The 26,344-nt window shown below is 35.8% G+C and overlaps 1 protein-coding gene across 2 annotated transcripts in view; it reads right to left on the reverse strand.

Moving 5' to 3' along the window:
- LOC136762829 (pro-neuregulin-2, membrane-bound isoform) overlaps positions 1-26,344 on the reverse strand; it is a 226,820-nt gene that overhangs the window by 35,625 nt on the left and 164,851 nt on the right. The window contains exon 6 of one of the 2 annotated variants that reach the window (XM_066716376.1): positions 6,394-6,417. The exons of the other annotated variant lie outside the window; for it this stretch is intronic. Within the exon in view, the coding sequence (XP_066572473.1) occupies positions 6,394-6,417 (24 nt within the window). The remainder of the gene's footprint in view (positions 1-6,393; positions 6,418-26,344) is intronic. 2 annotated transcript variants of the gene reach the window in all.

Raw genomic sequence — 26,344 nt, forward strand, 5'->3', positions numbered from 1 at the left:
GTACTTACAGACAGTAAATCAGGAAAATGTTGAACACATATTGGTCAAAGTGTCAAATTATTAAAAGCAGCACAATGTTTGATTTGTTCTTTTCAGAATACACAATGGCCTCTCTGCAGGGGGTAAAGTATGGAAAAGAGCAATCTGAAACTATTTCTGTATACTTCACACAAGCTACAAAATATCCAGTTGGACTAGCGTATCCTTCTATGCAGGGCCAAAAATCCACCCTCATACATTTTGCTTTAACCTTTAAACTGCTGAGAAACTTGCCTTTTTTAGTTCAGTTTGAAATTGTGTCATATGCCTCATATGCCAGTATTATTTACATCTATTTACAATATTTAACTTTTTGTGTATATATCATACCTGAGATATTTTCCTTTAAAATGTGAAATAAATAATGGTGACTTTAACCAACAATTTATATTAATATATGTGCTTGATATACAGTGGGGGAAAAAAGTATTTGATCCCCTGCTGATTTTGTATGTTTGCCCACTGACAAACAAATGATCAGTCTATAATTTTAATGGTAGGTGTATTTTAACAGTGAGAGACAGAATAACAACAAAAAAAAACAGAAAAATGCATTTCAAAAAAGTTATAAATTGATTTGCATGTTAATGAAGGAAATAAGTATTTGACCCCTTCGACTTAGTACTTGGTGGCAAAACCCTTGTTGGCAATCACAAAGGTCAGACGTTTCTTGTAGTTGGCCACCAGGTTTGCACACATCTCAGGAGGGATTTTGTCCCACTCCTCTTTGCAGATCCTCTCCAAGTCATTAAGGTTTCGAGGCTGATGTTTGGCAACTCGAACCTTCAGCTCCCTCCACAGATTTTCTATGGGATTAAGGTCTGGAGACTGGCTAGGCCACTCCAGGACCTTAATGTGCTTCTTCTTGAGCCACTCCTTTGTTGCCTTGGCTGTGTGTTTTGGGTCATTGTCATGTTGGAATACCCATCCACGACCCATTTTCAATGCCCTGGCTGAGGGAAGGAGGTTCTCACCCAAGATTTGACGGTACATGGCCCCGTCCATCGTCACTTTGATGCGGTGCAGTTGTCCTGTCCCCTTAGCAGAAAAACACCCCCAAAGCATAATGTTTCCACCTCCATGTTTGACGGTGGGGATGGTGTTCTTGGGGTCATTCCTCCTCCTCCAAACACGGCGAGTTGAGTTGATGCCAAAGAGCTTGATTTTGGTCTCATCTGACCACTTTCACCCAGTTCTCTTCTGAATCATTCAGATGTTCATTGGCAAACTTCAGACGGGCCTATACATGTGCTTTCTTGAGCAGGGGGGCCTTGCGGGCGCTGCAGGATTTCAGTCCTTCATGGCGTAGTGTGTTACCAATTGTTTTCTTGGTGACTATGGTCCCAGCTGCCTTGAGATCATTGTAGTTCTGGGCTGATTCCTCACCGTTCTCATGATCACTGAAACTCCACGAGGTGAGATCTTGCATGGAGCCCCAGACCGAGGGAGACTGACAGTTATTTTGTGTTTCTTCCATTTGCGAATAATCGCACCAACTGTTGTCACCTTCTCACCAAGCTGCTTGGCGATGGTCTTGTAGCCCATTCCAGCCTTGTGTAGGTCTACAATCTTGTCCCTGACATCCTTGGACAGCTCTTTGGTCTTGGCCATGGTGGAGAGTTTGGAATGTGATTGATTGATTCCAAACTCTCCACCATGGCCATGTCCTAATCTCAGCTCGTTACCTGTATAAAAGACACCTGGGAGCCAGAAATCTTGCTGATTGATAGGGGATCAAATACTTATTTCCCTCATTAACATGCAAATCAATTTATAACTTTTCTGAAATGCGTTTTTCTGGATTTTTTTGTTGTTATTTTGTCTCTCACTGTTAAAATACACCTACCATTAAAATTATAGACTGATCATTTCTTTGTCAGTGAGCAAACGTACAAAATCAGCAGGGGATCAAATAATTTTTTCCCTCACTGTATATGTGTGTTGTTATAAGGAAAGTAGAGACAAACACTTGTATATGATACAGAATGTACAAAATAATATATTGCAAGAGTATATGTTCCTGTTTTGCTTAGCAAATAACAAACTGATACTTCTACTATAGTAACATTGCTTGCAGATTGTCATTAGAACTTCAGTGTCAATAAATTTAGATCAATAGATCAATAAATTTTTCCTTAACTCTACTATAATTTATATATTTTTGTCTTTGTCTAAATTTAAAGTGTGATTGTTGATATACATAAACATTTTATTTGTATTATTATTGGCTAATATGGAACAGGTATATGCTGTCCATACATACTATTGTAGGAGAATATATTTTCAGGAATGTCCTAATTTGTTAAAATAAATCCTTTATTTTCAATTCAAATGTCCATAGTGAGTGGTTATACTACGTATTATCTGTTTTACCTTAATTAATTATTAATATTCATATGCACATCTGTCCTTTGGACAGTCAATTAGAACAGTTTAAGCGTTTTAACAGTTTGAAGAGAAATTGCAATACACGGTTTCATTTATGGATTGCTTTCTGCCATTTGTGCAACAAATAGTGTCCCTGTTAAAAAAAAAAAAAGTGTTTCTTTGTCGAAGTATTCAACAGAATTTTTGCCAATGTAACACAAATCAATGGAGAACAAAATTGTGTATTATTTAGATATTATTTAGATTTTACATTTCCAGTCCAATTGTATCGATGTTTTGATTTTGGTTTGGAAAAGGCTGGGATTAAATCAAAACTTTGACCCACTCGCTATTAGAAAACTACAGAACTGTACTCAGTTGCAGCTTCATTATTAGTTAGATGCCACTTTCTTCTAATCAGACATGTAAACGCTATGATGAACAGGTTTTTAGTTTGCTATTAGCGGGTGGGTCAAAGTTTTGATTTAATCCAGCCCAAAATATAAAAGTTTGCAAGTTAGAGTAAATGTTCAGGTCTGTGAAATAAGAACTTCTCAGCAGTCTAAAGATTAAGAAGTGTATTTTTTCTTCAGCTTCAAAAACTAAAAAATGAATATGCATTTTTTAACATTAATAATACAAAAAAAGTATTTATTTGTAATGATAGTATACTTAAAAAGGTGGTGCTGTATAAAGCACCACTTGCTTATAAGCTATTATATAAACTATTTTAATAATTTCACAAGATGTATTTATGTATTATAGAATTGTTCATAAAATAAAATAAAAATCAAGCCACATTTATTTCAAACTTTTGGTTAGATGGAACTGTGATTTTTTTTTCTCATTCAAATCATATTTTGAAGGCCCATAATTGTATAAGAATGGATATCTTGTAAATAATGCAGAGTATACATACAATTATAATAATTGTAAATTAACTGCTGTTGAAAAGGGATGTTTTGTTAAACCCTTTCACCCTTTGAAACCGTCCATAGAAAAGGTATTTACACTATAGCATCATAAGTACTCAGTGAGAAACGATGTGCTTGGTTACAAATCTGAATTATTATTGGATGGGATTGGTTCATGATAAGATTCACTAATCTTTATTTTCTGATTTATTTATTTGTATCTCAAATGATAGTTAAAGCTCTGGCAAGACTTTATATTTAATTGCACCTTTACTGTAAGGTACTTAAAATTCACTTTAGCAACTAGGTAATTGGGCCTAAACTATTAGTACTTATATTCCCTCTGCACTACTTTAAAGTCTTTGCTGACTTTCATTGGGTAGAAGTTGAAGACAAAGACATTTGCACAAAAGCACTGCAGAGGGCTACAGGAGTGATTAAAATACGGTTGTTCCTAGGGTGGTTTTGCAGACTTCTCATTATAACTGTAAACTGAAATAAAGTATTTTAGAGCCACGGTTACTTCAAAAGCTGTTTCAAAGGGATCAGGGTTAAACTATCCATTAACAAAACAAGTCCCAATATGCTATTTTATTTGTGAAGCACACCCAGATTTCCCTTTAATAAGTCAGACTAAAAACAAACATTAAGCAATGCTAATATCTGAAACATTTTTGCAGCCTATTTTGAACCACAGCAAATCCAGTTTTGTAAAATAACCTGTGAACGCAGATAAATTACATTAACAAGAGGACAAGAACAAAAGGGAAAGAAGGACAAAAAAAAGATGAAATTGATGGCAGGGAATGAGAAGGTGGGTTATGACCACAGGGAGTAAAGTCAACTGAAAGCTTGGCATAGCATGCTTGTTACGGAAGAAGAAAAATAGGGGGGTATTAAAGGAAGAAAAAAATTAAAGCAAACTAGAAAAGGATGTTCAAGACTTCTAGTTAAGCACAAGAAAATGATTTTTTTTCCCCTTTCTATTAGCAGCACTCATTTCCTAGGATTTTTCCTCCTTGAATCTGGCTATTTATGGTATGTTGTACTTGGAAGTGTTCAATGAGGAAATATAAAAAAACAACAACCATAAAATAAAAAAAGCTCTCAGAAGACATTCATTCATCTCATTTACACTGTAGGAAAGGTTTTTAGGGAGACGTTTTTGCCAACAGCTGCAAACAGAAGAAGTCTAAATATTGTAAAATAATAAATAGTAAATCTTCATTTTGAAATGAATGTTTTGTTTCAAAATGTATAGCCTAATTACATTTAATCTAAATACTCACCCTGATTAATTTAAAATATTACTTTCTGCTGGGTTTTTCATATGTTGACAGTGAAATATGTAGATATTGTGAACATTTTAGAGACTTGAGTGCTTTTTCTTTCTTTGAATAAATATTTTCCTTGTACATTTAAATAATCAATTTAATATTTATCACTAAAACATATTTATGTTTTTCTTCAGAAATAAAACAAGGGACTTCATTACCTTATTGGAAAAGGACATGCAGAGAAATTTGTTAACTGTTTTTAACATTTTTAACTTTCTGTAAACATATAAGGTATTCATGTTTTCTGTCACTGCTTTTTCACCTCCATATCCATCTGTTGCAAATGTTCATCCTCATTCCTTGAGTTAGCTAATTTACTGATGAAGCCTATTTGAATTACATACATTTAAAATTCAGCCCTTTAAAGGCATAAATGCTTTCCCACATAAAATGTTTTAGGAATTTCAGAAGGAATGTTTATTTTCAAAATAACTTAAAAACTGTATTATACCTAGGGAACTTATGTATAATATTTTGATGTCCTTGGTACATCTTTCTCAAGGTACCATGTGTTTGAGTCCAAAGAATGGAAATATGTTTGTAGGTTTTTAATAGCATGAAAACTCTTTGTTATTACCTAAAACTGTATTCTAGTCCCAATAGTGATATTATCATTAATAGAGTCAAAGACAAGTTTCGGGTTGAAAAATCCATGACTATTTCAGACTGGTAGGTTTAAAAATTAAAATTATGTAACGTGTATTAAAGAGAGAAACTGTTATCTATGTATTTTGTATTGATAATAAATCTGTCAATAAACAGTGCTCAAATGTATTTTGACTGGGAAAATACATAATTTGTGCATTTTTCTTTGGCTTTGATAACATTGAGGATGCCTTCCTTTAGTCTTTTCATAGGTTCTTCAGCTTCTCAGGCATATATATTTGACCACCCCTTGAACTATTGATACATACAATGTTGATAGCTGTACAAATCTTTACACTCAGTTTACACCTGAAGTTTCTTTCTAATTCAACTGATAATTGCATTTAGAGTCTGAAAACATTTAGAGGCTACTATTTGCATTGATTTAATAGGGGCAATTAGTAATGAGTTGTGAAATAGGTGGCAAGGAAATCCTTAATTTCTCAAAGCGGAAAAAGCTTTACTTTTCTGATGAAAAATGATCAACCATTAATGGTGCTATGTTTCTTGTTTATAGTGATTCACACTCACTTTACCTAAAGAATGCCTTGTGTGCACTTTACTCCAGGGACACAGGTTTTTCTCAAGAATAAACTAGCCTTTATTTTCAGAATTGTTTGCCATAAACGTTGTTTATCTCATTGCAGTGTTCAGAGAAATATTATGACCTGTGGGTTTTTAGGGATTTTCAGCCAAGATTACTCCCTTCCACCCCCAAGTGTAAACACATTCACTCCAAGGTTAACAAAATGCATTTGTACACACACATCTGGAGCTCACACGCTATTCACAGGTTGACACTCAAAGCAACTTTGGAGAAAAACACTGCACCCAGCTGAACTTGTTCACAATGAGTGCTGCAAAATGAAAAAAGAAAAAAAAAGGGGGGGGTTAAGTCTTAAGGAGATCTGGAGCTACAGTGTAAATAGGAGAAAAGCTAATTTAATTTAGTCAAGCTAGCTTATTTAGAGATCATTAATTGATTCCACGATTCATTTTAGATCAACCTTTCAAAGGAAAGTGAAGAAAGTGTCTAAAAAAATCTAGGCAGCTTTTGAATTGCTAAATTAAAATGAATGATTTTTCCATACCCATAAATTCAATTCCAAGATGCTCTGCCAATGCAGAAAGTTGACAAAAAAAGAAAGAAAAAAAGAAAACAGTTTCAGAAAGAGTACTTCCAACATACAAAAATATACGTGTCATGTGATTAGTGTGTTTTTTTTTTTCTTGTTTTTTTTGCTGTATTATGGTGGCAGGTGTTAATTACAGTATATAACATTGCTAACAGACGCACCTCTAAATCCTAAAGACAAGCATCACAGTGAAAAGCAAGCATTGAAACATGCAGAACAAGACAGCCACATATATTACTGCCATATGAACTAGATCTAACATTTAGATTAACATATTTGGAGGAAAATAATATTAAAGTGCAATTAATTAACATATTATACCTATGATATATCAATATCTTGATATGGTTAAGATATTGATAAGAATGATTGATTATAACTTATTGTTACTTAATTAGATTAAAATTGTTGCAGTAGGTTATTGGATTACATTTCAATATTACATTACATTATTTGTCATTTAGCAGACGCTCTTATCCAGGGCAATTTTTTTTGCATTTTTCACATCTGAAATTTGTTATAGACAGCACTGCCATAAGGCTCACTAGCTCATATGCTGATATTTAATTATATAAATATTTAAGCAATTAGCAACCCTGCCCAAATCAAGGTACTCTAACCCTGTTTTGCCACAAGACTCATTGATTTCCAGACTTTACCAAGAACCCAGAGCTGTCAACAAGACGCAATAAAGGTTTATTGAAACTTGCCTCTTAAACAAACATTTTTTTATTTTAATCGGCTATCAAAATTGGTTGAAATGATGTATGAACTTAATTTATGGGGCTATCATTTATACAGGGGCTTATCATCCTGGGATTTTTTTTTTTTTTTTTTTTGGGGGGTGTATTTTCTATGTGATGCAGCATTACTACTACTATGATTATTATTATTAATAATAATAATTTAAATTGGTATTTCTGACCTGATACCCTTATGCCAAGAAATGTAAATAATGAATTCCTATCCTTAGGAATCAATACTGTGATGAAGGGTCTGCTTGTAAAGATCAACAGTTTAGCCAAGTGTTAAATTTGCTTTGATTCAGATCATTAGCACCATCATATATTTGAGATCACAAAGAGAACAATAAAGCAGCATAAATTAAAGCACCATTCAAAATCTATTATTTAAGTATGGAAATTGAACATCTCTTTACCAGGTGAACACATCTGACTAAATGTAAGAGTGAAAACTAAAAGCTTGATAGTGAGAATCACATGTGGGAATTGGAATTTACATATATATATATATATATATATATATATATATATATATAGTGAGGGAAACAAGTATTTGATCCCCTGCTGATTTTGTACGTTTGCCCACTGACAAAGAAATGATCAGTCTATAATTTTAATGGTAGGTGTATTTTAACAGTGAGAGACAGAATAACAACAAAAAAATCCAGAAAAACGCATTTCAAAAAAGTTATAAATTGATTTGCATGTTAATGAGGGAAATAAGTATTTGATCCCCTATCAATCTGCATGATTTCTGGCTCCCAGGTGTCTTTTATACAGGTAACGAGCTGAGATTAGGAGCACTCTCTTAAAGGGAGTGTTCCTAATCTCAGCTCGTTACCTGTATAAAAGACACCTGTCCACAGAAGCAATCAATCAATCAGATTCCAAACTCTCCACCATGGCCAAGATCAAAGAGCTGTCCAAGGATGTCAGGGACAAGATTGTAGACCTACACAACGCTGGAATGGGCTACAAGACCATCGCCAAGCAGCTTGTGAGAAGGTTGGTGCGATAATTCGCAAATGGAAGAAACACAAAATAACTGTCAGTCTCCCTCGGTCTGGGGCTCCATGCAAGATCTCACCTCGTGGAGTTTCAATGATCATGAGAACGGTGAGGAATCAGCCCAGAACTACACAGGAGGATCTTGTTAATGATCTCAAGGCAGCTGGGACCATAGTCACCAAGAAAACAACTGGTAACACACTATGCAGTGAAGGACTGAAATCCTGCAGCGCCCGCAAGTTCCCCCTTCTCAAGAAAGCACATGTACAGACCCGTCTGAAGTTTGCCAATGAACATCTGAATGATTCAGAGGAGAACTGGGTGAAAGTGTTGTGGTCAGATGAGACCAAAATCGAGCTCTTTGGCATCAACTCAACTCGCCGTGTTTGGAGGAGGAGGAATGACCCCAAGAACACCATCCCCACCGTCAAACATGGAGGTGGAAACATTATGCTTTGGGGGTGTTTTTCTGCTAAGGGGACAGGACAACTGCACCGCATCAAAGGGACGATGGACGGGGCCATGTACCGTCAAATCTTGGGTGAGAACCTCCAGGGCATTGAAAATGGGTCGTGGATGGGTATTCCAGCATGACAATGACCCAAAACACACAGCCAAGGCAACAAAGGAGTGGCTCAAGAAGAAGCACATTAAGGTCCTGGAGTGGCCAAGCCACTCTCCAGACCTTAAACCCATAGAAAATCTGTGGAGGGAGCTGAAGGTTCGAGTTGCCAAACATCAGCCTTGAAACCTTAATGACTTGGAGAGGATCTGCAAAGAGGAGTGGGACAAAATCCCTCCTGAGATGTGTGCAAACCTGGTGGCCAACTACAAGAAACGTCTGACCTCTGTGATTGCCAACAAGGGTTTTGCCACCAAGTACTAAGTCGAAGGGGTCAAATACTTATTTCCCTCATTAACATGCAAATCAATTTATAACTTTTTTGAAATGCTTTTTTCTGGATTTTTTTGTTGTTATTCTGTCTCTCACTGTTAAAATACACCTACCATTAAAATTATAGACTGATCATTTCTTTGTCAGTGGGCAAACGTACAAAATCAGCAGGGGATCAAATACTTTTTTCCCTCACTGTATATATATATATATATAAAAAAGTGAAGGAAAAAGGATATTCTTTACAACAATTACCTTGAGTACCCATATTCCCATTGAGAATTGCGATTATTAGACAATCACAAACAATTTCCCAGAATATCTCTATCTCTCAAGAGCTTTAAAACCCTGTGTTTATACAGTACATATTTTCGTATAATAAATGCAAAGAATTGTAATACAGTCAGCTTGAAAAAAAAAAAAAACATTCTTCAGCCACTCTTCTGTCTGCACTAAAGTCAAACCAATTGAACCAATGCAGCTGCTTAAAATGCATAGTAATATTGAAAAGCTCTTCACTTTAAATGATTCTGTAATGACATGTAATACAGAAAATGCTGTGATACATGCTGGGGGAAAAAGTGAACAAAAATGACCAGCCATATGACTAATGACTTTTTTAAAATATACCAAAATGCATTGAGATACATTATAAATTTATATTTAAATGATCATACATAACTTAACCACTATAGCTCACAATTTCAAATCACAATGTGGACACAAATGAACTTTGCCCTGAGAAAATTTGCAAATTAATTGAGAATGTAAACTTAATGTCATAATCAAATAACCTTTTGTTTCATCATAGATTTAACTACCTAGATAAGTGAAACATTGTTTACAATGTTTCACTTATCTAGGTGGTTAAATGTACAATTTAAGCTAAGATTAAGTCAAAACCTAGTTGAAGCCACTATTCATAAATTACAAACTCAGTACTTGGAAACCAGCAGTGGAAACTTGCCATCCAGTACTAGATTTTAAATTGGTGGATGGGTCAAATGTTTTGATTTAAGTCTGTTTGAAAAGCGATTCCTTAGCAACAATCTTACCAATCACTGCAGAAGCCTGTTGTGTTTATGCGACAAGATGACTGCTTGTAAAGAATGGGTGTTTTTGTTTTTGTTTTATTTATTTTTTATCATAAAGACAATGACTCGTCAGATGGAGACTTTTGTGTTTTGACTTGAGTCGAGTCATGCATTTTGAGCACTGACTCTTTTCACATAAATGCCTGTGACTTGAGTCACTGACTTGAGTCATTACAACTCTGAATTTACATACAAAAATAATAACTAAGATGAAACCAGCATTGTGTATCATTTGACCCTAACTTAATATAAACTTAAAATAAAATAAATATTATACAAAATACTTTACCAAGCTTGGTACTGGAACAAGCTTTTAAATGGTTCCTACCAAAGAAAACATGGTAAAACTTTAAAATAAGCTACCATAATTCTTAATTAATTAATATATGAATACCATAGGATTTAAACATCAGTAACTCATGAACATCATCTGAGTTCTGATGTTGAGCACATGAACCTGCACTTAACCTAACCCTACATTATTATTATTTATTTATTAGCAGATGCCCTTGTCCAGGGCGACTTACAAAATATAAGAGCAATACAAAGTGCAATAATACTGTAGAACACAGTATTAACATAAGAACTCAGATGCAGTGCATGACATATTAATGTGTTTATCCTGTGGTATTCATATATTAATTAATGAGGAATCACGGTACCTTATTGTGTGACCGAAAAGATAGTATGTAAATAGCTTGAGTGGTTTTCCAAAGATATATAAATATCCAACCTACAACAGTCAGAGCATCACAAAATAATGCTTGTTGGTTGCCATATCACTAAGTATTAGCTTCCGTAGGATTATCACAGTGGAACTTGGATCACACTCTCTAAAAATTATGATGGATTCGAAAATGTAAATATCTGAGCTAAATGCCACAATTCAAGAGATTTAATACCATATATGTGTCTCCCCAAATACATCTAGTGTATATACAGGGTTGCATATATAATGACAGTATGACAGGCCAGCTGTCCATTGACTAATTAGCATACTCGTGACTGTACAGAGATGACTCCAGTGGTCCCAATACCATCAATGGGAGAAAGAAGGTGTGGCAGCGGCATAGTGAATTATTAATTTTGCTCTGCAAAATGCTCTTCAATGCTGAGTAAGCAGTGAGAATTTCTGGGTGTGTTTCTAATGGTCTGGACAAGCTCCATTATTTTTTGTTCCGAGAACCAGACTATTGTGACATCTTGAAATTAATTGTAAGGCCATATACAAGAACACAAACATTGTGTGTAAACAATGTTTTAAGGAGAACAGAATGGAAAATGTTTAATGGCCTGTGCAGAGTCCTGAACTCAATACCAAAAGAACAGCTCTGGCATGAATTGGAACAGTGACTCAGAAAGAGCCCATAGAAAGAGTCAACTTCTCTTGCAGCATTAGAAACTAGCCTGTTCGATACATAGCACAATATGAATCCTGGCATCTGTCAAAATGATTGCAGCAGTCATTAAGGCATACGCCTTACGCAAACTACATACATTGTGAACAGCTGTTTTGATAATTTCTACTATGAGTATACATCAGATTATGAGGACACCTATAAATCTGACTGCAACCCTACAAAGAAAATAAAAATATAAATAAACCATTGGCTCATAAATCTATGTATTAATTTTACAATAAAACAGTAAAAGCATTTTACTCACACTTGACCTCAGTTACCACGATGTTATTGCCCCTTGTATTTGTGTTTACATTAACTTTAACTTACATTAAAGTTTGCAAACAGCTTACATAACTTTAATTCAGACAAAAGAGCCATCTGACAAGCTATCAAAATATAAATGTGAGCCCTGAAAAATGATGTATTAATCACATAATGGAATACAAATACAGAAATAATTGTAGCTATGCAAAGAAGTGGCTGAGATAGAAAAAATAAAATTAAACTATGTTGAGGAGAGCTGCATATAAAAAAAAACATTCTGATGAGTAAATTATGAAAAAATAATAAAAGGATCATTAAATCATATCGCTGTTGCTATATTCCTATACTATAGTAGAAATTAAATATATGCTAAGAACCACATGTTAATTTGTTTAATAACATATAGAAGATATATCTGTTATAAATACCAAAAACATAATTGCTTTCATAGTTTGATTTCAAATTCTGTCTACTTTAATTAATGTAATTGTTTTAATTAAGACATGAAGAAGTATTATTGTTTTGTCTAAATTAAATAAACTACTGACAAGTTGGATAGCTAATCAAGAAAAAATGGTAAACAAAGGGGGTAGTTGGAAAAGCTTAACATTTTTGTATTGGGATTTCAAATATTAATACAGAGTGACCAAAAGTTCATTATTTTGGTGTACAACAGGTATCTTCAAAACCCATAGAGAGTCGATTGTAACACGTAACTTTAGGTCATTACTGTAGCTGACACACAGATAAATTGTTCACACAGTTTAGGTCAATGTTTTGTTTCTTGGACAACACCTTGGCAGTAACTTATACACTAGCCAATCCTCTTTCATTACTTATTTAAAAACATGTATCGTGTATCATGTAAAATGCATGTATATTTTAAATAATATTTTGTATAATATAATAATATTATATAATATTATTATATTATATATATATATATATATATATATATATTTTTTTTTTGTATCCGTTGTGAATTCATACATTTATGTGTACAACCTCTAATAGGTCCTTGATAAGGTCAGTAGAGAATAAGGGATTGCCAGAAAATGAAAAAGTAATGGAACTCTACATTAACATGTGACTGCTAAATTATAAATTAATTACAAAATTTAGAATGAACACCAGCATTCTATCAATCTGTCAAAAAGATTAATAGCATCATTAGATAAAAAATATGCACACCACTTTAAAAAAATGTTCAAAATATTATGAGAAGTTAACCTAAAAACTAAAATTACATCAACCTGAACCTATTTTAATGTGTGGTGTTTTAATAATAAATTACAGTATTGGTAATGTTAAAATTAAAAAACACACCCCTCTCACGGTCTTTACTCTACACTGCACTACTACGTCTCTGAACTCGAACTGCCACTCGGGAACTGGGGGAAACCCCTAATTTCAGTCCACGTACCCTGTGACTGGCTCTTCCAGTCATGCCGTCCCCCGTGTTTGTGTGCAGGGCTAACCCCTCACCTAGAACTAGCCAATCCCCGCTAACTACAGTAACACAATGCACAACACAGAAGCACAGCACGTGAACCATCCCTCAACACACACACACACACACACACGCCTCCCCAGTCCCAGATCCCTACAATATATAAAATAAGAGGTTTTATATTATGAGCATTTTTCGTTTTGCCAGCATAATAAACACACATTGTATCTAATTTCCTGACCAAAACACTGACCATTTTCAATTAGTATGATTCCACATTATAGATAGATAAATAGATAGATAGATAGATAGATATATGAACAAAGTATTAATTAAATCCATTATTCTCTATCACTAAAATCAGCATAATGCTGTTACATAATGTGTATTATTGGATTTAGGTCTTGATTCATGGATTTATCCACAGCAATGTACATGAAAAGTTGACCATTATATTTTGTATTTTTCATTTATATTCCTAGTATGTCCAAGCTTAGTCCTACCTCAAATAAAAACTTTGAAATACCTTAAATCGCTAATTAATAGACCTGGGGCCATATTTCAAAATTAATTGGTAACTCCTTCCTATTTATTGCTGGGATAGGATTTTTTCTTTATTGATATTACAAAATCACTTTTTAAGTCAAAGGCAGTAATCATTTCCACGTATGTGTGAAATCAAATTCAAATAACTGCCGATATTTTTGGAAATCAATTTCCAGTTGCAAGCATAAACATTACTCGGAAATTACTTTACATATGAAGCTCATACATTTTGGAAAAATAATTAAATGTTTAAAGTTACTGACAAAAAGCCATATAGGTTGTAGTTTACTCTGTGTTAGGTTACGTCGATAGGCTGATAAGTATTTTCAGAAATGTCCACCTCATCTGTATTTTGAATGTATGGAGAGTAATATGTGTGATTTTGTACCTTATGTGATTTTTGTTTCTATAACGTCATCTGTGACATTTTTTGTGAAATAATTTGTACTGAGAATAATAACAAGTCAATTAAAACATCTAAAACATACATTTTAATGTGGCATGGCAGCAGTAGAAAACTGAAGTCTAGAAAATGTCAGTTATTTGATTTGACATGTGTACATGTTATAGATGACAAAAGTCATAAACAGGGACACACACTTTAAATCAATAAACAAACAATTGAGGTTGACAACACAATTGCAAAATAAATTATTATAAAGACATACGGGGTACATCAACTTGTAGTATTCATTGCATTGCATTTAGCAGCACCTAGACTTCTTATTTTAGATCAGGGGTTTCAAGATTAATGAATTAATAATCAAGATGGTAACTTCATTCATGGGCTGCATACATTTTAAATTTCCCAATTTATAATAATTCACTGATCCTATTTCTTTATCTTAAAACATACCATTATAATGAATCACAACATTTGTAAAAACTCAATCTGGAGATTTTTTTGTGCGTTTGTGTGTGTGTGTGTGTGTGTGTGTGTGTGTGTGTGTGTGTGTGTGTGTGTGTATATAATACATAAACATTATATATAATTGCTGCTCTTATAAATTAATTTGTTGAGGAGACCTGGCACCTTGTTTCTCAGACTAGCTTATTAATGTCCAAAAACTTGGAGCAGTGCTTCTCAATCCTGGTCCTGGAGGAATGACTACTCTGCTTTTTTTTTGTTCCAACCAAGCTCTCAATTACTTAATTGAACCCTTAATTGAACTAATAATTTCCTAAATCAGAGCCCTTTAATTATTTTTAACAGTGGGGGTTTTAAGTTAAATATAAAATTGTATAAGGACATAATTATTATCCATTATTATCTTATAAAGGAAACAACTTATTAAAGACACAATTTAAAGATTCAAATGTAATCAAATTACTTCAATTAAGGGTTCAATTAAGTAATTGAGAGGTCAGGTGGAACAAAACCAGCAGGGTAGGTGTTCCTCCAGCACCAGGATTGAGAACTACTGGTATGGAGTATAGAAGCTGATCATTCAGTTGTGATGTTTTTTGGGGAATTATTGGTTTTCAACAGGGAAAGCTGTTCTCACATGTAAATACTACCAAACATTGAGAGGACCTGGGCAGCCAGAAGGCAGAGCTGTTATAATGTGACTGGTAGGAGAGGGTTATTCTGAGTTGCTGACAGAATCCATATTTGCTTATATTGCACTTCCATTCTTCCATTAGATTTTCCTGATTAGCACTGTCCATGTCAACACCAAACAGATTGGAGAAGAGCTGGAAACTGAATTGCAGTTTGTCAAAATCAGAGAAACGGTGCTCAAATTCTTTACACAGTTTTGAAATGAATCCTACACTTGGAAAGGTGACATTTGTGAGCGAGTTGGAGATGGCTTGGCAAGAAATGTGAAAAGTTTCCTTGCTTCTCCCACCAACATAATTTTTAAATGCTTTAAAACTGTCATACATCTTTGTTATTACTTGTTTACTGTTTTGCAGTTTCAAGTTAGAGGTGTTGTGCTGTTCCACTACTTCCCACAGACATCCAAGATCACACAGCCAGTTTACATCAGAGAGCTCTGATGTTCGTCTCCCTTTCTTTTGTACGAAAGTTTCTCCCCCCATAGTACTGCGCCTGTGATATGGCAAGTCATATCTCCATAATGGTATAAAATTAAAGTTTGTGTTACTGTGCCCATCACATGGTCCATCTTCAGCACCTTCCCACACCGTGCCCTGGAATAGAATGATGCCCAGATCTTTCTGTCTTTTCCCTCATCCGACACTCTCATCCCCTCTTGCATCTCTTCCTGTCTGCTATCTCTGCCTGGATGCACTCACACCACCTCAAACTCAACCTCTCTAAATCTAAGTTCCTCTTTTTTTCACCCTCTTCCTCACCACCTGCTGACCTCTCCATCTCAATCCCCTTGGAATCTACGACACTCTCTCCCTCTTCTTACCCTAAGAACCTAGGAGTCACCCTCGATCCTGCGCTCTCCTACACTCAGCACATCACCATGCAGACACGCACCTGCAGACTCTTCCTGGACAACATACGCCGAGACCCTTCCTCACTGAGTACTCGACTCAGCTGCTCGTCCAGTCCCTGGTGCTCTCCCGCCTGGACTGCAACTCCCTCCTGGCCGGACTGCATGCAACTACTACCCACCCACTCCAGCACATCCAGAACTCTGCAGCTCGCCTGGTATTCTCTCTGCCCCGATTCGCACACGCTACTCCACTGCTCCGCTCCCTCCACTGGCTCCCGATACCGGCACGCATCCAGTTCAAGACACTGACCCTCACCTACCACTGTCTTAACCACACTGCACTGAGTTACCTGCAGACCCTCGTCTCCCACCTTTCCTGAAACAATATTCTTTCCTTGTCAATTTTTATCTTATTGGACATTTATATTAATTATTAAAGTCACTTTTTTGGAGACTGATAAAATAATATGAACACTTAGTGCTTCTATCCATTATGTTCAAATGGTTGAAGGTTTTCCTGTTGCCATTGGCCAAATTACTTTATGATAAATCACCTTTACAGGGGCCAGATTACAACCATTGGTGGGTCATATGCAGCATGTGGGCCTTGAAATTCACACCGCTTTTTTGGATTATATAAATTGCATTACAAAACGATATATTAATAAGTAAAAGTACATGTATTTACATGTAATTGGCATTTCATGCACCTCAATAAAAATGATAAACAGTATATTTCTAAACATTTTTTTGTTTGTAACAATGTTTTTTTTTTCAATAAATTATACTGTGGCACAAATTAATTATGAGAAGACTGATTAAAAAAGGTCTTTACATATACAAACCGTGTTTTATTGAAGATTGAAAGTAAGAATACTTTCCAACTAGCTATACACTAAATTGTATGATTCAAAGGCACTTTAAAATGTCAAACATGGAAAATGGAAACATGACCACTGATCTAAGGGTTTCAGTTTTAAACAGTGTTAGGTTGTTAGAGTTACACTCAATTACATATATGTGCACAGCCTGTTTTTGTATATAAAAAGGGTCTTATTATTTAACATAAATAATTCTTTTCCTTCAAATATGATGACTCTATGGACCTTCCCTGGCATATAGTTGATCCTATCACACTCAAATGTTTAGGTATAGTAATGACATAAAAACACAGCATTGTAAACTAAAATGCAATCTGTTTGAGTTATTGTATAAGCAGAATAAACAGAAGAAAATTGTATGTATATATACACCAACAAATACTTTAGAAGACCAGATAAAAGAAGGGAAGATTAAATAAGAAACTTTGCTGGTGTGACCACTGCTAATTGAAACAAGAGGAAACATATTGGGGAGGCCTTTGCCCAGCAGTGAATTGATAAAGGTTGATGATAATGATGAAACATATTCTGTATATTCTGCATGGTATGTATAATCTGAAATTAGGTCTTGAGTGCAAGTGGGAGCAGTTATGATTAATGTATGTTGCATTGCTCAACAATTTAGAAATAAATGACAGAATTTACAATGATAATTATCACAAGAATGTATTACGGAACAAATTAATTATAAAAAGTGTAATATTGACTTATAGACAACAGTTTAGCTTTGTATTGCCTTCAATCTACAACAACACAAGATACAGGGAGACTGAACTGAAAGCTACCTGACCTGAACTTGTTTTTAGTTAGTGTAACCAAGCAGCAATACTAAATATGTTATAAATGTAGATATATAAATTTAAGTTTAATCTTACCTTTTCAAGTTTTGCTGCACATCACAAATTTAAATGAACAGTCATTATGACAGCTGGCATCATTAGCATGGTTTTAATTCATAGCAGTCTAGTTAGTTTACCTTGGTAACAGAGACAGCTGGAAGACAATTCTGGCTCATTTGCAAAAATAGCAATTTTGTTAATCCACATTATAGGAAAAACACACTTAAAGAAACACAGAGTGCAGCAATACATTTAAAAACTGGTAATGTTATATCTGTCAGTCTAGGCTCCAGAATATTGAGGGCTGTCTCAAGTGCTATGGTTAAAACATGAAGTGTAAGTAATAGGGATGCACCGATAGATCGTCCATCAGTATCGGCTGATATCAGCAACAATTTACACTATTGGCAATATGATTGCTAATATTTCTGGCTGATATTTCTGACTGATGTTGCTGCTTTTATTGCATCTAAATAAGCACCCAAATCTAATTCTGTGACCTTAACAAAAATACTAATGACATGCACAAAATGTGACTGGTTAATTAAAGGCCATGCTGCTTTGTTGTTTATATGTGCCTGGTTACGCAAAATTGTCGGCTGTGTGGACCTATTTCAATGTGCCATTTTTAACACGTTCCACTAGTACAGGGGTGGCTAACCCTGGTCCTGGAGAGCTACAGGGTCTACAGGCTTTTGTTCTATCCAGATCGTTAACTGCTTAATTGAACCAATTGTGGGTCTTAATTAGGCAAAATGTCCCTATGTTCAAGGTATCCATTAATTGGTAATTTAGAGAGAGCTGGAAATCCTGCAGGATTGCGGCTTTCAGGGACCAGGGTTAGCCATCCCTGCACTAGTATCAAGAGGAGGAAGCAAATGGAAAGTATTTCAACACATCAAACATTAATCATCTCAAAGTATGACACACCAAAGAGTATGTAGAGTTTCTCAAGAGTTTCTATTCATTGTGGAAAAACAGAACGTTTGATGTCGAAGAATTTTACAGAAATGAATAATTAAAGTTCTTCCATCACATTGTAGTTGTATAATTGAATTTGTGTTGATTGAAAAACAAAACATTGATTCATTTTATGTCAGGGTTTGAACCTAAATAAAATATCTGCATTTGTATCAGCCAATTTTGTTATATGAATATTGGCAATCGGCCCAGAATTTTTTGCATCCATGGTAATTAATTTGCTTTAAACAAATGCTAACAATAACAAAAAACTTAAATAAATGATAATAAGTGATAAAGATCAAAGTTAACAGTGTTAAATGTATAACTTTGTCATATAAATTGCAAATCAAATACAATAAATACAATTATAAGACTTCACTACAATGTACTGTTTTTAGTTTTATAAACAGCTGTCACAAGCTATTTTCTCTAAGTAAATAAATAATATGGTTATTGTGAAAATCTGCACACGTATCGAGTCTGTTTCACTTCATCCTTACACATCACATATGATGTGGCACATGAAAGTACTTTTATTAAAATCTAATAAACTATCATTCATAACATTTACTGTTGTTTTGTGAATATCTGAAATAATGTTTGGAAATATACTACAATGCAGAGCTTAATTTATAATTAATGAGGTGGCAGAGCTCAGCATGAATACAGATACAATCTCGGCAGCACAGGTTATTCAAAGGGACTTAGATAATATTCAGTTGTGGGCCGACACCTGGCAGATGAAATTCAATGTGGACAAGTGCAAGGTATTACATGCAGGTAACAAAAATGTCCACTATAATTACAATATGGGAGGAATAGAACTAGATGAAGTAACGCACGAGAAAGATCTAGGAGTCTATGTGGACTCCTCACTTTCTCCATCCAATCAATGTGGGGAAGCAAAAAAAGGCAAACAGAATGTTAGGGTATATTGTCAAAAGTGTAGAATTTAAAACAAGGGAAGTAATGTTAAGACTGTACAATGCGCTAGTTAGATTTCATCTGGAATACTGTGTACAGTTCTGGGCACCACACTTCAAGAAGGATATCACTGCTCTAGAGGCAGTTCAGAGGAGAGTAACCAGACTTATTCCAGGTCTGAAGGGGATGTCCTACTGAGAGACTGAGGGACCTGAACCTTTTCACCCTGGAACAGAGGAGACTACTTGGGGACTTGATCCAAGTCTTCAAAATCATGAAGGGCATCAACCACATCAAACCAGAGGAGCTTTTCCAGATCAGCAGGGACACATGCACCCAGGGACACAAATGGAAATTGAGATTCAAGGCATTCAAAACAGAAAACAGGAGACACTTCTTCACACAGAGCGTTGTCACAATCTGGAACAAACTCCCTAGCGATGTGGTAGATGCTGAAAATTTGGGAACATTTAAAATCAGACTGGAAAGGATCCTTGGATCGTTATTAATGGACACCAAACGAGCACGATGGGTCGAATGGCCTTCTCTCATTTGTAAACTGTTTAATGTGTGATGTGTGAGGGTTAGTAGAGGAAAGTGACACTTGGGGAGGGGGGGTTGGGTTGAGCTCAAGACCAGTGGGGATGCTGTCAAGGTATTTGAGGCTGTCGAGGAGTCAATGAGATAAGCCAGTTACTGTGAGGAGCTCCAGCACAAATTAAGCACTAGTATGATTTTATATAAAATGTATATTTATAATGATTAGAGTATTATGCACTAGCAGGTTAATATATTTGGGCACCACCATATTTACAACAGATAAATATATTTCAATGAAGTCCAGTTGAAAGCTCTGAAAAGAAATGCCCTACACCTCTAGGAAAGCATTTACGACGCTTTCATTATGATAATTTTACATCGTCAGCCTCTTCAAAGAAAGATGTCTTTCTGTTAATTGAGAGTCACAGACAAAAGCAGTGACTAACAATAAATGTTGACCCTCATTTAATAGATGTCACATTTACTGTTACTGCTTCTGCTAAAAGAGAAACAAAGTATACTCTTTATTTAAGAGAGATTAGAGAGTAACATAAAAAGCACCTTACCAAGCATTCCAAATTAAAAATGCACAATGCACAATGACTGCTTGGAGTAAAGCTATAAATCAGAACTGGATAACAGAGAAAGAGTTTGTGTAAAGTGAAGATCTGATCCAGGCAGAACTGCTCAAAATGATTCACATGTAACGTCCAAGTGAAAGGTTAAGTTGCTTGTAAAAACACAGTTTTGAATGTAATAAATTAAACAGCTTCTAAGTGTTGCCACTGAGTCAGTGAAACCCCTATCAAGTAGCTTTAGGTGTTATCTATATCAATTCTGAAATATAATCAAGGTAGCACTTGCAGCAACAGAACCTTTAGCATATATCAAAAGTGAATAAGTTTGTATAAAAGATCTGGGAAGAAACCATGCTTAAAGTAACGTTTTTGTCATGATCAGCCACATCTGAGTGAAAATGAAAATGGAGAGTCCATTGCTCCTGAACACAACGACCCAAGGTTATACAGCCAGACAACTGTCGCCATTTTCCTTTCCCCAGTGAACTGGAAAACACACTGATTTACCCCATAAATAGGTCTGAAATGCCATGTCTGCCAAGTACTATTTGACACCAGGTGGCTGTGTGACAGATTAATTGCAAAGGGGAACTAACTAATCATGAGATATTGCCTGCATGCCACAGACATTAGCCAGTGAGTCTCAGACAACAGTGAAGCCAACAACAATAGACTGTGGCCTATGTTGCATTCTCATATTAAAATAGAGCAGTCATGCTGAACTTCCAAAATGCATTGTGACAATATCATAATTCTCCTTTACTGGATTTGCATGGTATATGTTGGGCAAAATCACTAAAACCATTACCTTTTTTCAGAGTTTAATAATTAATGTTCATTACTAAAATCATATATATTATTTTCATTTTCTGCAATGTCACCTAGCCAGATTTCTTGGGTCAAGTTGGGTTGACTTCTTATAGGCATTGGACTTCATTGCCAAGCCTGTCTTCCTGCTGATACTTCAGTAACCCATTACTGATTTATTGTGGGAAAAAATCTGAACACTTTGAACCAGGGACTCATGTAGATCTCAGATTTTCAGAGGTTTATCAGTGATATCCCTACTCCTTGAGTAGCAGGGGAAGCTTTATGTTACCTTTGCTACTTTGCATTTGGTTGGCGTCTGCTGGTTTTCTATGGATTTGCACATAGTAATCATGGCGAAACACCCCCCAACATGGCAACATACCTTCGAAAAAGCATGAGTAAAGCAAAGGAACAGAAAGGAAATTGAGGTAAGTGAACATTTCGATGGGGATAATTTTGTTTTGTGCTTTGTTTTTATTTTGTTTGGCTTTTGATTTGCTTTGTGAATTACACTGTGTGCAGACTTATTGGTGTATCTATCTCCTACTAGATCCTGTAATAAGGTACTAGTTGAAACCCAACAAAACAAAATAAACTGTGCTTCTGTATGCACATCATGAGTACTGAGAAACTCAATTTCATTTTTTTTTATTGGTGTTCAACGAGCACCTTATTGCAGGAGCTCAGTTTCATTTTATTTAGCATTTGTCTCACTTTATGTAAGTACTGAATTACACTGCAAAGGTATCAGTATCTCTCTCAGTTGCACATATTATTTAGGTGTGTTTATTGCTGTGCAAGTTCTAGTAATTGTAAGCAATATTTTTTTCATTGTATCTGTATTTTGTTTACTGTGATCAATACAGAAGCTCAGTTTTATACATTTTAGGGGGATTCACCTTACTATAGAAGCGAATATGATACAATGATACCTCCGCATGCAGTGTGACTCAGCACTCGTATAAAGCAACACAGAAGCCAATCAAAACGAAACAAAATAAACAAATCAAAATCATCCTCATAGAAACCTCAATTTCCTTTCCTTTCCTCATACAATAATGAAAAATGTTCAACAGGCACCTTATTATTAGATTCTACACTTAAATATGCTTGTAGATACACTGTACACTGAATTTCTGCAAATATTAATAATACGTTGAAAAAGACTCACTCACGGTGGCACTGCGCAGCATTTAGAACTCACGCATGAAAAGGTTAAAGGTATTTAAAGGTAATCTATAAGCTTTTACAGACCATTTCAGACAGCATGGAGGCATTTCAGCATTGATTGCTAATGGTTTCCATATTGTATATATATCCACAATAAAATTTTACTGTTGGAAAAGCCCACTGTGGAGAATACAGCAGTCAAGGGAAAGACCATAGGACAAGTCAGAGTGGAACCCACACTAGGTAAGTCAAAAATGTTGATGGACTGGGCACAGCTCACGTAAAAGAGTGGTGAAGACAACTGTTTATGGCTGTCTGTGTTGTTCCCAGGGAATTATGTACAAAAGGAAGTGCCCAGAAAGTCAGTGACCACAGACACATTTCCATTCCCCAGATCTTCAAAAGTGGTGTGACGATTCAGTAGTCTCAGATTCAAGATGAGGCGGACACCACCATTTTTCTTGGGCACAAGGAAGTAGGGAGAGTGAAAAGCAGGCACTTTGCAGATGGTGTGCTTCTGGAGCAGGGCAGAGAGTTCCACACAAAGCACCGCTCACTGCAGGGGGAGAAATGTGAAATTTGCAGGGAGCCGTCTGTGACCCTGGATGGTCAGGTCCTCTGGTAGAAGGCCAGCCATGGCTACACTGACCTGAGCAGTGGGGGTCTCTGTGTGGGCTACTGGGAGGTATCAGGCAGATCACCAGGGGATGGGTTGGAGGTGAGCATGCCTGAGGGCAAGTCACCTGGATCTGAAGGGAGGGAGGCAGCAGCAGGACCAGGCATGGATAAACCTGGGCAAGTTGTGCTGGTTGCTCCCTGGACCGCATTCTTGGGCCAAACATGTAGCCGGGAGAGATTGGGGCATTGATAAAGTATGTCCTGTCTGGTACAGGTCTGGCCTGAGAAAGCCACAGTTGACTGTTACCATGGCTGCTACCGTGGCCCATACCGTGAACACCATGTCACAAGACCTCCATAAGGAAGTCAGTTGTCACACCCAGGTCTCTCTGTGGCATGTGTGAGGCCGAGCCAATAGATTTGGCAAGGCCAACCGGTTAAAAAGCCACGAAGCTGGCGGTGTTCTGTTGGGATACCTGAAGGGGCAGCACTGGCTCATGTTCCACAAGGCACAGTGCCAGATGCAGTGGATTGAGGGATGTTGACTTGTGAACTGGAGGCGCATCATTTCCAGCATTTGATCAAATCGCTCATTTAAAGCGCAGAGGCCAGAGTGTTGGGAAACTGTGGGCTCTGAAGTCACCATCTGTGCTGTGCAGAGGGAATCGCCTGTGATGAAAATGGCGACGGGCTGAGGGAGAGCCTCAGATGAGTCGCTGTGGCTGAGGCCCATAAAAGAAGAAGGGCACTGTCCAGTTGAAGGGACCAAATCCCAAGTCTGAGACTGAGTCCTCCAGGGCTCTGCATGGCTGGTCAGGCCCGAGGCAGGCCACACAGGATGTATGTCTGTCCACTGGAGAAAGGACCGCATCCAGGCAGGTGGTGCAGTGGTGAATTGATGGAGAAGTTCTAAACTGCATCATAGCATAGACCAGAAGATGTGTATATGTATTTATAATGATGGTGTTTGTAGGCAGGTGAGAATCCACATTGGCTGGTGTGAGCACCTGGATGTTCCAGGGCTACTCCAACTACTGAGATGTGTCACTATAGGCTCTCAGTGTTGGTTTCACACACTCAGGAGAGCTCCCACACTGGAGTGCAACGAGTTGAACCGCAATACACCAGGTTGAAGCACGTTGTGCTGTACTACACCCCAGAATGCACCACGATGTTAGTATTAAGTAGCATTCTCAATACAAAAGATAACTGCTGTGGTTGAAAGAGGAAAACAGCATTAAATGTTCCAATTTCCAAATATCAAAGGAAAACATAGAGAGAAGTCTGTGAGAACGTGGTATGACAAGGAAGAGGTACAGCTTGAAAATTTGTTCAGAGAAGGAAACAACTTAAAATGGACACTGTAGTAGTGCTTTTTCTAAACAAAAGTTTTAAAGCTGCAACTGAGCCAGCTATACTAGCTTCTAGAAAACATCTCTACAGTTTAATTTAATCAGGAGAGATTTGATATGAAACTGGAATCAACAGCAAGATCAATGTATTAGCAATTTAAACAATCTGTTTTGCTCTCTAAGGGGTTGTACCTTCTTTTTTTGCATAACACTACTATTTTATAATTTTTATTTTACATACTCAGTGTCATTATGGCCATTATATTGTATCTAACATATGTCTAGTAGCAATTATAATACTATCTCTAGATGTTCAGTATAGAGGGCAAATTCCATTACTGAGGCAGTGTGTTTACAATTATGTAAGTATATAAGTTATATAAATATATTAGTTAACTACATTCATGTAGTTATGTGTACTATTATTTTCTTAGTAAGAATTCAGTGAGATGTATACAAGTCTTAATAAGTTTGACTATCAATGTTTATTTATGTGTGTGTGGAAATTCCATTAATCATAAGGAAATTAAAGATAACATAATTAAAACTTGCCCTACCTTTGAAATGAAAATGCATTTTCTTGTAATGTAAATCTGAGGTTGCCAGTGTTTGGACATTAAACACAGCAGGCTGGGACATTCCAGGTTTAAAAAGAAAAACTGAATTACAATACTGCAAAGCAAACTTACCTGTTTTATTATTATTATTATTATTATTATTATTATTATTATATTGTTGTTGTTAATAATAATAATGCTATTACTAATAATAATACACAATTTGTAAAATGATTCATATTAAACATATATAATAATACAAATATTATCCATACAGTTTAGCAGTTTGGTCACTCTCAGTAACCAGGTGGTACTTCTTGGTAAAGTATGAAAACATTCTATAGGGATACAGATTCTTTGTAGACATATTTTTACTTTAGGAATCTTTAACAATGTTTCATTCTGTTACTTTAAAAAGTGTTAACAGGGTTCAAATTGATGATGTTTGGGATCAGAATAATTTGTATTATAGTTGTATGATGCTGCCATTGTACTAGAGTCTAGGGTTTTATCTGAAAAGAATTCAGTCTGACCTAAAACAGGTCTAGTACATGGAGCCTATATTCCCAATGAAGACACTGCTTTGTAGTTTTCATCAGCATAATTAATTTGTGAGCTTCCTTCAACTTATGTATCACTGCTTAGGAGGAGATATGCACTTTTACTGTTAATAATTACCAATTGTTTAGTTTGTTTCTCATAGTTATTAATTTTCCTTTTTGTTTGTTTTAGACGTGCTGTAAGTTAAGATACATTTGGATTTCCTTCATGCATCATGCCTCAAGCATTTGTTTTCTTGTTTATTGGTTTAAGGTTAATACATTTCTAGTTGATTATATTCATGCTGATCTATTTAAGTC

This window comes from Amia ocellicauda, chromosome 11 (assembly GCF_036373705.1).
Source record: "Amia ocellicauda isolate fAmiCal2 chromosome 11, fAmiCal2.hap1, whole genome shotgun sequence".
Lineage (NCBI taxonomy): Eukaryota > Metazoa > Chordata > Actinopteri > Amiiformes > Amiidae > Amia > Amia ocellicauda.